This window comes from Danio aesculapii, chromosome 12, assembly GCF_903798145.1.
Source record: "Danio aesculapii chromosome 12, fDanAes4.1, whole genome shotgun sequence".
Classification (NCBI taxonomy): Eukaryota; Metazoa; Chordata; class Actinopteri; order Cypriniformes; family Danionidae; genus Danio; species Danio aesculapii.
In genome coordinates this window covers 1,777,220-1,791,189 of record NC_079446.1, presented here as the reverse complement: position 1 = coordinate 1,791,189, position 13,970 = coordinate 1,777,220, and the positions used below count along the sequence as shown (strand labels likewise).

The following is a 13,970-nucleotide window of genomic DNA, read 5'->3' as shown; positions in this document are numbered from 1 at the left end:
GCTCTCTTTTCCCCCACAATTCAACAGCCAATTTAGTTCATCAATTCCCCTATAGCGCATGTGTTTGGACTGTGGGGGAAACTGGAGCAAAGCACACGGAGGAAACCCACACCAACACGAGGAGAACATGCAAACTCTGTCATTTACATTTAACTTAAAAAATTAACCCAATGTGGGGTCTATGTTTAACCCAGCATGTTTTCAATGTAGAATTAGCTTCATCTTTAAGAACTCTTTAATCTGCTATGCATCAATCTTCATCTCCTCTGTAAAATGATTGCCCTGTTGATTTTCATCACTGCTGCAACTGTTTATTAGTAACAATGAGATGTGCTTGACATAAACGCAGCAGCAGCAGCATCTCCAGAGACTGAGAGTGTGGTTTTAGTCAAATCACACACACACACACACACACACACACACACACACACACACACTAGACTAAACTCAACTCAACTAAAGCAGTTTCCAGACGGCTCATGTCTTCACTCTGACTGGAGGTAAGAGCTCATTCGTGTCAATTACAACCTCTCATTTTACAAGAAACTAGCCGGAGTTACTTTAAGATGTTTGTAAGGGAGATTATTCAGGACAAGTACGAGCTTTTTCAATTGTTTATACAGAGTTTTGTGTTGTTCATGTTTGGTTTAAGGTGTAAAGCAGAATGTGCTTATAAAAACGTATATCATTTAAATCATCACAATCTCAATATTTAATTTCTTCATTCAGTGTCTGTCAACAAAATCAAATGATAAATAAATAATATAAAACAAATTTAATTATTATATTACGTTGCAAAATATTATAAAGCATTATAAATGAGACTTTATTTGAATATTTCAGTATGAGTTTTTGGTGTTTCAGCATTTTTTTTTTCAAATATAAATATTTTTAATATTTAATATCAGCTTTTAGTTTATTATTATTATTTATATTTTATTTTTATATATACAGTTGAAGTCAGGATTATTAGACACCCTTTGATTTTTTTCTTTTTTAAATATTTCCTAAGTGATGTTGAACGAATTCAGGAAATTTTCACAGTATTTCCTATAATATTTGTTCTTCTGGAGAAAGTCTTATTTGTTTTATTTCAGCTAGAATAAAACCAGTTCTTAATTTTTTAAACCCATTTTAAGGTCAATATTAATAGCCCCTTTAAGCTATTTTTTTCTATAGTCTGCAGAAGAAACCACTGTTATACAATGACTTGCCTATTTACCCTAACCTGCCTAGTTAACCTAAATAACCTAGTTAAGCCTTTAAATGTCACTTTAAGCTGTATAGAAGTGTCTTGAAGTTGTAGTAGAATATCTAGTCAAGTATTATTTACTGTCATCATGGTGAAAATAAATTAAATCAGTTATTAGAGTTGAGTTATTAAAACTGTTATGTGCAGAAATGTGTTGAAAAAAAATGGCTATTAATTCAGGTGAGGCTAATAATTCTGACTTCAACTGTATATGTATGTGTGTGTGTATATATATATATATATATATATATATATATATATATATATATATATATATAAATAAACTTAATTTATCAGTTATTATTTATTTTAAAATAATGTCAATGTACTGAATTATACTGTCTTTCAGAATTATAATATAAATTTTATAATATTAAAATTTTTCAAAAATACATTTGTAATACATTTTTACAATTATATCAACTTTTAGTTTATTATTATTATGGAGTTAATAATATATGAAGTTATTATATATAAAAAACTACCATTATATATATATATATATATATATATATATATATATATATATATATATATATATATATATATATATATATATATATATATATATATATATATATATATATATATATATGCGCAGATATGGTATTATATATGATTTGTTTTCATTTTATTTCACTTGTTTGATTGCCAGTAATAAATGAGAAAATATCAGAGAAACCAATAAAACAGTTGTTTTGCCTCTGCATGTTGATTATTAACCATCCCAAACAAACAAGAAATCCACATCAGGAAACACTAAACTCAATTTTTAGATTTTAAAGTTCTGATTCCTAGAAAAAGTCACAATTTTAAGATGTAAACTAATAATTCAGAGAGAGAAAAGAGATACAGACTCAGAATTCAGAAACAAAAAATCATAATTAAATCAATAATTAATTAAAAAGTAATCAAAACTCACAATTATGACAAAAAGGTTTCATTTTTTATGTGAATAAATGACTGAGATTTCCCAGTGATGGGTTGCAGTTATAAGGGCATCCGCTGCATAAAAAAGTGCTGGATGAGTTGGCGGTTCATTCCACTGTGGCAACCCCAGATTAGTAAAGGGACTAACCCGAAAAGAAAATGAGTGAATGAATGAAACGACACACATGCAGCTCAGATTGCACCTGCACCAGAGCCCTCTCTAATTTGGTGCCAGTTTTGGAGCACACTAGTTTAAAGATAAGCTTAAACTAACATATTGATGGAGAAATAAAGGAAATATTGGCTAAATCTGCTCATGAACAGTTTCTGTATGTTGTAGATTTTAAACACTGAGGTGTGTTTCATTACGAGCAGAAGTTTTAGTCAATCTCAGTCACTGATCCTGTTAGTCATCTGTGACTCATTTACTGTGTTCACTGTGGTAAAACAGAGAGTGTGTGCGGGTGTTAAAGGATGACACACACCTGTGCGGACGGACAGTTTATGGACCGGCTGCTATTAAAGTGTGTGTCCTGCAATCTTCGCTGTCACGAGCCCCAGCCTCACAAACGCTGCTCTGAATACTGCGGTAAGTTACTCTATGACAGTGGTGTAAAGTAAAGAATGACAAATACTCACATTACTGTAACTCAGAGGTGCTCAACCCTGCTCCTGGAGATCTACCTTCCTCCAGAGTTCCAACTCTGCTCAAACACACCTGAACCAATCAACTAGGAGCTGAACAGCACTGGATGATCACAGGCAGGTGTGTTTGATATGGGCTGCGACTGAAAGCTGCAGGACAGCAGATCTCCGGGAACAGGGTTGGTCACCCCTGCTTTAACTGATTGATTTTTCTCAGGAATTGGACTTTGAGTAGTATTAAAGATGTGTACGTTTATGCTGGATGAGTAATTATACTGCATTATTCCCTTCATCCTGCAGTCACTACTTTACAGTATGTGTTTACTTTTTCTTGTACGTTAAATAGTTCTAAAAACGAGTACTTTTACTATGATCTTAGTACATTTACGAGCTCCTGACTCTCTGTGCTCATTAATAATCCCATGGCACTTCTGGTAAAGAGTAGGGGTGTAACCCTGGTGTCCTTATATGACCTCCAAATCATCCCCATCCACTGAATTGACTCTATCGCTAGGTGCGTTCGACATGAAGCACGGCTGCAGCCGGTGATCAACGAGAATAGCCGAGCGCATGCGGGGGCGGAGTTATAAACGGAGCGGTCAAGCCGGACACTTCGGGGTTCAAAGTTACGGCAGTCATGATGACCGATCACATGACGTCATCATCATTTATTTATTTATTTATTTATTATTACCACAAAAGATTTACAAATAAAACACAGTCTCTACGAACTATAGTTCATTTTTAAACAATTATATGGTATAATGGCTTAAATATATTACAAACGCATGAGAGAAATAAGCGGAAACGAGAGGGTTATATAAACATAAACGACCAGCCCTATTAAATACAAAGCAATAAGCACAAATTCCAGGAGAAACATCACTCTAGGCTAAAACTTCTTGTTTGAATATGCTAAAAAGGGTGTACATTTATTGATAGAAAACGTTCCAATATAGATTAATGTAATGTAATATATATTAAGCCTTAAACAATGATTAAGATCATTTTAATCCAAAAAGATTGAACAAAAGGACATTCCTAAAATAAGTGAGCTGCACTTTAAGTAGACGTTTCCCAGAAAGACCAGCTTTAAACGGCTAGACAGAAATTATATATATGTATATGTGTGTGTGTATCTATCTATCTATCTATCTATCTATCTATCTATCTATCTATCTATCTATCTATCTATCTATCTATCTATCTATCTATCTATCTATCTATCTATCTATCTATCTATCTATAAATAAAATCCTAAAAATAATTTTATAAGTATTTAATAATAGTTCTTTAACTTCATTTGTTAATATACCTTTAGGGTGTCAGGATCAATGATAATAATTGTTTTATTTTAAGTCTGTAAGACCTATTTTAATTAATATTTGGGTTATTTACTAAAATATATATCATTTAAATTGTTGATGGAGCTGAATGTAGTAAATAGTCTGGATGAAAAAGGTCAAAAATAAACCTGTGCAAACAAGCTAGACTTTATAAGTGGATTATTTAACACAAGATGATTACTGCAGTACGTCTTTTAATAAGCCTGATGTGTACAAGATGGTATAAAAACTTAATAGTTTGCTTTGAAATTTGTGAGACAGAAGTTGTCCAATAATAAACCCGAAACACACGTGGTTGTTGTCATGTGGTGAACTCGGCCAATCGTGTAATATCAGTGTCGTCATCAGAGCTCGTGCAGGCGCTCTTCAGATGCTGCAGGGTCTGAATCATCTCAGAGCGCTGTCGCGGTACCTTGACACATGTGACAGTCACACAGCATCAGCGCAGCATCAATCCGAACATTTCTCACCAGCATGCACCGCTTTAAGACAGACTTGAATAGAACTGCGCAGCGCTGCATGAAGTCGAACGCGCCTGTCTCTCCACTCCACCTATTCTGTAGCTGGTGTGTGGTGAAGCACTGGCGCCGTTGACCTGTGGCTGCCATCACATTATCCAAGTGGAGCTGCACACTGGTGGTGGAGTGGAGAGACCCCTCGCATGATTGTGAAGCGCTTTGGGTGTATGGCCATACACGATAAAAGCACTATATAAATACACATTACTTATATTTACCGCGTTCTTTCCCCCTTTTATTAAAGAGCCTCTATTATACATTAAAAAGGGTCATATTTTGGTTTTTAGGGGTCTCCAACAACAAGCTGATCTGCATGCAAGATCAACAAATACTTGCATTGTCTTAAAATCTGCATTCATTTTCTTTTCAGCTTAGTCCCTTTATTAATCTGGGATCGCCACAGCGGAATGAACCGCCAACTTATCCACCCATCACTGGGAAAACAATAAGCATTCATTTTTACCTAATTACCCAAGTGAATCTCAGATGATTCGTTCAGGGATTCAGTTGTTCCCAAACCCCTCCTTAGTGCGAAGCTAATCTGCGCTGATTGGACCGATGACAGTCTGTTGCGATTGGTTGCCAGCGTTTTACGTGAGACAGAGTGAAATGCCCAGCATGGCTCATCAACAATATTGAAGTAGTCAGAGTGCAGAGTGTATGAGTGAGCATACCTGCCAACACTCCTGTATTTCAGACCCATCCCCAGCCACCCACCCATTTTGTTATTTATCCCGGAAAACACCCGTAATTTCAACCCCCCAGGTATTTTGGTACGGTCTGTGAAACCCCCAGGTCGCCAATATTGGTATAGGATATGATCGCAGCGGCCGCCCGAAACACGCTAACACCACAATACACAGTAGCCGGTTCTCAACAGTGTTATTCAACCCCCCCACCCCCGGTCGGTCTCCGGGAACAGATGTTAGCAGGTATAGGTGTATGTGTGTGAGCCCAATGCAGTATAGCACCAGCAGTGACACACATTCAGTATTAATCCACACAGTGGCAAAAGCTGAACTATTTTGAACCTTGTAGGAACAGCTGATAGTGGCCAAAGCAATGACAAACAGCAGTGGAACGCGAGCTCAAACGCATTTAAACCGTAAACAAAGCGACACGTGACGCGTTTTCAACATGGCATTAGACGCGACATGAGAATATAAAGAGTTAACCTGATACCAGAGATGTATAGTAACGAAGTAGAACTACTTCACTACTGTACTTAAGTACTAAAAGGCAGTATCTGTACTTTACTGGAGTATTGTTTTTTTCTCCTACTTCCACTTTTACTTAAGTACATATTTTCGATGAGTTTAATACTTTTACTCCGATAGATTTTTTATGAGCTGCATCGTTACTCGTTACTAGAGGTGTCAAAATGGTCGATATCGGTTCAGTAATAGATCATAACGGGTTATTACGTACTGACGTCATTTATCTCCTATGTGCGGTGTCGCAATACTATGGCGAAGGACGGAGGCGCGAGGGCGAGTGAAGGCGGCACAGCACACGAGCCGCTATTTCACTACTACAGAGAAATGTTGTGAGACTCCATCTCTGCCTCTCTCACTTTGGACATTTGACCCGCTGGCCTGTTTGTGAGGTAACTTTTCATCTCCTCTTGGCTGTTAAAGCGATACTTGTGGATCCAGATCTGGGCGTGTATGAGGTGCAAGTTTTCTCCACTGTGTCTATTATAGATTACCTGTGATAACCGCGTATTATACATACATAGACTGTAACCGCGGCTGTTCTTCCCGCCATCAGTGAACAACGCTTTCATACACGTTTTCTTTTTTTTACAATAAAATCAAAATCAAGTGAATTAGAACGTTCGTTTACAGCGTTTACAACCAGTAAATTGTGCTCCGAAAATGGGTTTCAATAGCGTTTTGAGTGGATTATGGACTGTTTTTGTGACACACAACTTTGAAAGGTGTGTGTTAAAGCTGTTATAATCTGTCAGATCTGTGGTTCAAGCGTGAGAGCAAAACAGTATTGTAAGTCATGTTTCTTTTCATTCTGCTTAATGACGTGCCCCCCAAAAAGAGATTTAAAATAAACAAAACAATATGATGTCTTTTGACTGCATTCTTTAATAACTACATTACACAATACTTGTACTTTTACTTTCAGTATTTGAGTAGTAAATTTTAAAATAAACTACTTGCAATACTCAAGTACAAAAAATGTTGAATACTTTAGTACTTCCACTTAAGTATGGTGCTTAAAGAGCACTTTTACTTCTACTCAAGTCACTTTTTGATAGAGTACTTGTACTTTTACTTAAGTCTGGGTCTCTAGTACTTTATACATCTCTGCCTGATACAATACGAGCGGTTACAAGTAATACAACACAATTAAATACATCATTTGCATGCTAGAGTAAACGAGGCAACTATTTACTTGTGAAATGGAGGAAGAAACTGGTCCATGTACTGACATAGTCCCATTCATCAACATCTTTTCTGATGCTTCCTTTAACAAACGGCGGACGAATGCCCTGTTGTAAGCGTGTAGATTCCAGAAGCACTCGAACAGCACAAGGCTGGGTTATAATGCTGAGGTATTTTTTGCTAAAATAAACCTCAACCACTGACTCTTCACGGTTTCATCTTTGGGTAGAAAAAATAACACTGACTTTCCCCTCACACTTCCAATAATATCCAGCTGAGCACAGCGTCTTCCTGACTTGTTTTCTTCTTTGCTGCTGTGTAAGTGGGCGGGGCCGTCAGTTTCAATTGGGCGGGGCTTAAGTTTCATATTGACATCTCGCCGAAATGGCTAAAGACTCATTATCAAGACGATTCATTTGAAGCACTAGGAGTCGACTCTTTTATAAATGAATCAATAGTTTTAAACACTGTCCACTTTCAGAATTAGCTGGATTTCACTTCACTTAGAGCTATTACACACACACTACATGGAGGGTCATTCTTAAATACCCATAATAGGGTCTCTTTAATGCTTTTGAATTGCATTATGGGATCTTGATCTTCCCTTCCCTTGTGAATTGTGCTGTGTTGTTTGTGTTTTCAGTGGCGTGGAGATGCAGAGCGGTGTCGGGTCAGTTTTACGATGCGCTGCTGAAGAAATGTCTGCGGTGTTCAGATCTGTGCGGGACTCACACACCGGCCTGCGAACACATCTGCAGCAGTGAGTCAAAAAACACACACTTCATGTGCTCTCTTTTATAACAGATCGCACAATCACATTAGACATGCTGCGGTAAAAATACTGAGGACGCTTCGTTATTTATGGAGAGGCAAGTGCATATCCTGACTGCCAAAAGTAAAAACTACTATAAATAATGCATTAAATTATTCATTAATAATTCAAATAATTCATAGTAGGGAAAGTCTAAGATTTAGAGATCTCATCATTCCAAAAAAGAGGGAAATAAAGTATATTAATAACTATATATAACTATAGATAATAACTGTAGGAATTACAAAAACATCATAATTGTGAGATATAAACAATTAAAATTCTGATTCCTAGAAAAAGTCACAATTTTGAGATGTAAACTTATAATTCAGAGAGAGAGAAAAGAGATACAAACTCAGAATTCAGAAACAAAAAGTTATAATTAAGTAACTAATTAATTAAAGTAATCAAAACTCATAATTATGACAAAAAGGTTTCATTTTTTATGTGAATAAATGAGATTTCCCAGTGATGGGTTGCAGCTGGAAGGGTATCCGCTGCATAAAAACATGCTGGATGAGTTGGTGGTTCATTCTGCTGTGGCGACCCCAGATTAAAGCTGCGGTCACACTGGCCTTTTCCTCCCATAGACTTCCATTCATACGCACGCGAATGCGTCAGAACAGAAACGCAGGGTCATGCATCAAGTTTCTCATGTTGCTGCGGTGCAAAGTTCAAGCTTGGTGAACTCTGACCTGTGAAATCGCATCAGTTGACTGCGTGAGACCAATCGAGGATCAAAACATGACCAGAAATTTAAAACATGGAGCAATCGCTCGCTTTTTAATGTCTAATCATCTTGTTTAATCCCGCCCCTTTTCATAGCGCTGTACGACAGAATTTCGCACACACAAAGCCCAGTGTGACCGCAGCTTAATAAAGGGACCAAGCTGATAAGAAAATGAATGAAACGACACACATGCAGCTCAGATTGCACCTGCACCAGAGCCCTCTCCAATTTGGTGACAGTTTTGGAGCACACTAGTTTAAAGATAAGCTTCAGACTAACATATTGATGGAGAAATAAAGGAAATATTGGCTAAATCTGCTCATGAACAGTTTCTGTATTTTGTGATTCACCAGTGTTTTGGGTTTTGAGAATTGCATTGTGGGATGTTGATCTCCGTCCACTTTTGATAGTGAAAATTCATCTCTACAGTTTAACACAGTGACTTTTAGTCAGATTTTAGTCATTTAAAATAATAAACTGAATAAGAAATAATATATAGAGAATTAAGACTGTAAAATAACAGAAAAATGTGCACCAACACAGACGTTATAGCACTGCAAACGATTACATATGGTAATAAAAGTCTTTTTTTTTTTACAACTTTGTTTGTGTTTCCTCAGACCCGGTGTCGGTGACCGGCGGAGGGCGCACTGTGAGCGGCTCACCGCTGCTGCTGTACGCGCTGCTCGGTGTGTGTGTGACGGTGCTCATGTTCAGTCTGAGCGCTGCTGTGCTGATGCTGCTGATGAGGAGAAACAAACACACACAGACCACAGACGAGCACAAGCAACAGACATCCGAAGGTCAGGTCAATGATGGAGCACATACTCTTACTAACTATAGGATGAGAAATATAATAAAGATTTAATGAAAGAATAAAGAGAGAGAAAGAGAGATAAAGTGAAGGATGAAAGAAATGAGAAAGGATCACAGAAGGGAAAGAGAAAGAAAGAGGAATAAAGCAGGGGGAAGGAGGGATCAAAGAAAGAAAATGAAGGAAAGAAAGTGATAGAAAAAGTGGAAAAGGATGAAAGAAAGAAAAGTGAAATAGAAAGAAAGAGGAAAAAAACAAGAGAAAGGAAGGATAAAAGAACGAAACCGTGAAAGACAAATGGAGAAAAGAAAGTGAAAAACGATCAAAGAAAAAGTGAAAGGATGAAAGAAAGAGGATCAAATAAAGTGAAGTTGAAAGAAAAGCAAAAGAAAAGACGAAAAAGTGAAAAACATAAGGTAAAAAAGGATAAAAGAAAGAAGGAAAGGGAATGAAAGCAAGAAAAGGGTGAAAGAAAGAAAGAAATAAAGGATGAAAGAATGAAAAGAGAAAGAAACGATAAAAAAAACGAAAGAAACAGAAATGAAGGATGAAAGAAAGGATAAAAGAAAGTGTAAACGATAAAAAAAGTGAAAGAAAAGATGAAGGAAAGAAAAGAGAAAGGAAGGATTAAAAATAAAAGTTAAAGACAAAGAAAGAAAGGATCAAATAAAGAAAGTGAAAGAAACAATCAAAGAAAGAAAGGATGAATAAAAGTGAAAGACAGAAAGAAAGAAAGAAAGGGTCAAATAAAGAAAGGATAAAAAATTAAAGTGAAAGAAAGAAAGGGAAAAAGCAAAAGAAACGATCAAAGAAAGAAAGGATGAAAAATTAAAGTGAAAGACAGAAAAAAGGATCAAATAAAGAAAGTGAAAGAAACAATAAAAGAAAGAAAGGATGAATAAAAGTGAGACAGAAAGAAATAAAGAAAGAAAGTGAAACAAACGATCAAAGAAAGAAAGGATGAAAAATAAAAGAAAGAAAAAGAAAGAGAAGGAAAGGATGAAAGAAAGAGGGTCAAAGAAAGAAAGTGATAGAAAGTGAAGGGATGACCGAAAGAAAAAGGTGAAAGAGAAAAAGCAAAAGAAAGTAAAAATAAAAGAAAGTGAAAAACAATCAAAGACAAATAAAGGATGAAAGAAAAAGAAAAAAAGAAAAGCAAGAAAGAAAAAGAAAAAAAGAAGAGAAAGGATGAAACAAAAAACAGAGAAAGAAACAATCAAAGAAACAAAGTGAAAGAAAGAAGAAAAAGTGAAAATAAATAAAGAAATAAAAAAAGAAGGATCAAAGAAAGAGTGAAAAAGGATGAAAAAGAAAAAAAAATTAAGAGAAAGAAAGAGGAAGGTATCAAAGAAAGTGTAAGAAAGAAGGAAAGAAAAAGAGGAAAAAAGAGAAAGAAGAAAGAGAATCAGTAAAAGTGAAGGTCAGGATGAGGCCAGAGCTGATATCAGATCATGTGTTTTATAATGTATTGTTAGTTTATTTACACCAGATGATGAGGAGTGAAGAACTCTCTGTGTTAAAGGCCTGTCCTGACTCTCTCTCTGCTCCTCCTGACACACGTCATCTGGAGGAAATATCGGTTTACTTCAGAGGAAAAACTTCTGTCAACCTTTTCTGATCTTACATATTAGAGCCCGTAACAAAAGTAGTGAAGTCCAAAATCTGGTGGCTCTGTGGTTAGCACTGTGGCATCACAGCATGAAGGTCGCTGGTTCGAGTCCTGGCTGGGTCAGTGTGGAGTTTGCATGTTTTCCCAGTGGTGCTCCGGTTTCCCCCACAGTCCAAACACATGCGCTATAGGGGGATTGATTAACTAAATTGGCCGTGGTGTATGAATGTGTGTGTATAAGTGTTTCCCAGTACTGGGTTGCAGCTGGACGAACATCCGCAGTGCAAAAATAAAAAAATGCCGGAATAGTTGGCGGTTCATTCCGCTGTGGTGACCCCAGATGAATGAACACCTCATGAGCTTTTTCACTACTTGAAATGTTGTTCCTCCAAAACATAAGCAGGACCGAGACTATCGGATCCTGCATTATTTACATGTATACTTCTTGATTTCGATACCTCACTCACTCTGATTTATTATAAGCATGTCATATAATAATCAGAGATATTTCCTGCAGATTCCCTAATGCCTGGCTCTGATGAAGTGTCTCAGGAGGAGGGCAGCGTGCACCATCATCATCATCCTCAGGACCGGCCGCGGGCCACAGAGACCTGTGTGTACTGTTTCTCGGAGCACACGGCGAGACCCCACACGCTCCTCCAACAGGCTGGAGATCAGGATCCCGAGAGCGTCCCGATCCCACAGGATAAATGCGGAGCGCTGCGGATCATCTGCTCTCCCTCACAAACCAGCCTTTAACACACTCAAACACACTCCTGAGGAAACCCAGAGGCATGCATGCTGTGTTGAACTCAGCACACAACACTTTTAAGGGCACTAGATTATAGTAGCTTACCTTCGGGGTGACGTTGGTAAAGTCTAGAAGGGATACAGCTGCGGATACTCATCAATATTGAATTATTTAGTGACAGTGTTCAACAATAATTAAGATTTTGGGGTTGGGTAGGGGTAGACGTTAATAAAATACAACTTAATGTGCAATTTAATAAATAAGATGAATAATATTCTGTATAATTACTGTATTTACATTACTCAGAGTTGGTTTAGGGTTAGACGTTAATAAAATACAAGTTAATTGGTAATTTAATAAATAATATGAATAATACTCGGTATAATGACCGTTTATACATTACTCTGCGGGATGGTTTAGGGATAGACAGTAATAAAATACAATTTAATGGGTAAATGAATAAGTAATATTAATAATTCTCAACTTCCAGCCATTCAGGGAAAAGTCTAGAAGGGATACAGCTGTGGTCGGAAATTTTCTACATTACTGTCAGGGGCAGATTTAGGGTTGGGGTAGGGCTAGGCTGTAATAAAATACTATTAATAAAATATATTAATAATATAAATGCACTAATTCTTGTTATGATTGGGTTAGACATTAATGAAATACATTTAATGGGTCATTTAATAAATAATATTCATAATTGTTGTTAACTTCGGGCCATTCAGAGTAAAGTCTAGAGGAGATACAGCTGTGGCCAGAAGAACAATAATTACTGTTTATTTCACTACTATAAGAACTAGGTTTAGGATTGGGGTAGAAGTTAATAAAACACAATTAATGTGCAATTTAATAAAAATTATTAATAATTCCCATTAATCTCCGCCCATTCAGGGTAAAGTCTAGAAGGGATACAGCTGTGGCCAGAGGAACAATGTTTTTACATTACTGTAAGGTATAGGTTTAGGATTGGAGTAGGGGTAGACATTAATAAAATACAATATAATGGGTAACTGAATAAATAATATTAATAGTTCTCGTTAACTTCGAGCCATTCAGTGTAAAGTCTAGAAGGGATACAGCTGCAGTAATTAACAATAAATTTTTTATATTACAACAATAGAATTAGTGCACAACAATAATGAGTGTTTTCACATTACTGTGATTCTTGGTTTAGGGTTGGGGTGAGGGTAGACATTACTGAAATACAAATAATGGGTCATTTAATAAATAATATTCATAATTCTTGGTAACTTCTGGCCATTCAGAGTAAAGTCTAGAGGAGATACAGCTGTGGCCAGAAGAACAATAATTACTGTTTATTACAGTACTGTGAGGGGTAGGTTTAGGGTGAGGATAGACGTTATTAAAACACAATGAATGGGTCATTTAATAAATAATATTCATAATTCCATTCAGGGTAAAGTCTAGAAGAGATACAGCTGTGGCCAGAAGAACAGTAATTGCAGCACTGTGAGGGGCAGGTTTAGGTTTAGGGTTGGGCTAGACGTTAATAACACAATTAATGTAATAAATAACATAATTCTCATTGCAATTACTGTTTATACATTATTATGAGGGGTTGAATAATTAATATTAATAATTCTCATTAACTTCCAGCCATTCGGTGTAAAGTCCAGAAGGGATACAGCTGATGCCGGAAGTTAATGATAATTATTTAGATTATTACAATTATTTTACAACAATGATAACTGATTATATATTACTGTGAGGGGCAGGTTTAGGATTTGGGGTGAGGTAGACATTCCTAAATTCAAATTAATTTGTAATGTAATAAATAATTCTCATTGTAATGACTGTTTTTGCATTACTGTGAGGGCTAGGTTTAGGATTTGGGGTGGGGGTAGACATTAATAAAACACAATTTTTCTTGTAACTTCCGGCCATTGAAAGTCTATAAAGTAAAGTCTAGAGGAGATACAGCTGTGGCCGGGCGTTAATGATAACTATTACAATACAATTATTTGTTTTCCAAAACTGGAGGAGTGAATTGGCAGTAAATCCTGAACCGACCAAACTAACGGGACTAAAAACGTACTCTTGAATCAGCGATCAATGTGTATAAAATGTTAAAAAGCATCTTTCTCTGTTTTTCTGCTCCTTTCCTACAAAATAAAAATGCATGTTGTTTTTGAACGTATAGT

General features: G+C 36.3%; 1 protein-coding gene across 1 annotated transcript; it reads left to right on the top strand.

Annotated features, from left to right (window-relative positions):
- Nucleotides 1-344: 344 nt before the first annotated feature.
- On the top strand, nt 345-12,054 carry LOC130238787 (tumor necrosis factor receptor superfamily member 13B). Its single transcript, XM_056469898.1, has 5 exons — nt 345-500; nt 2,634-2,771; nt 7,734-7,850; nt 9,252-9,434; nt 11,572-12,054. The coding sequence occupies exons 2-5, from the start codon at nt 2,657-2,659 to the stop codon at nt 11,811-11,813; spliced, it is 657 nt and encodes a 218-aa protein (XP_056325873.1). The 5' UTR covers nt 345-500; nt 2,634-2,656; the 3' UTR covers nt 11,814-12,054.
- Nucleotides 12,055-13,970: the final 1,916 nt, after the last annotated feature.

Excerpts from the sequence above, each read along its gene's own strand:
- LOC130238787 (XM_056469898.1), top strand. The coding sequence starts at position 2,657 with ATGACACACACCTGTGCGGACGGACAGTTTATGGACCGGCTGCTATTA. Across the intron at positions 2,772-7,733 it reads ACGCTGCTCTGAATACTGCG|TGGCGTGGAGATGCAGAGCG; the intron begins GTAAGTTACTCT and ends TTGTGTTTTCAG. Across the intron at positions 9,435-11,571 it reads CAAGCAACAGACATCCGAAG|ATTCCCTAATGCCTGGCTCT; the intron begins GTCAGGTCAATG and ends TATTTCCTGCAG.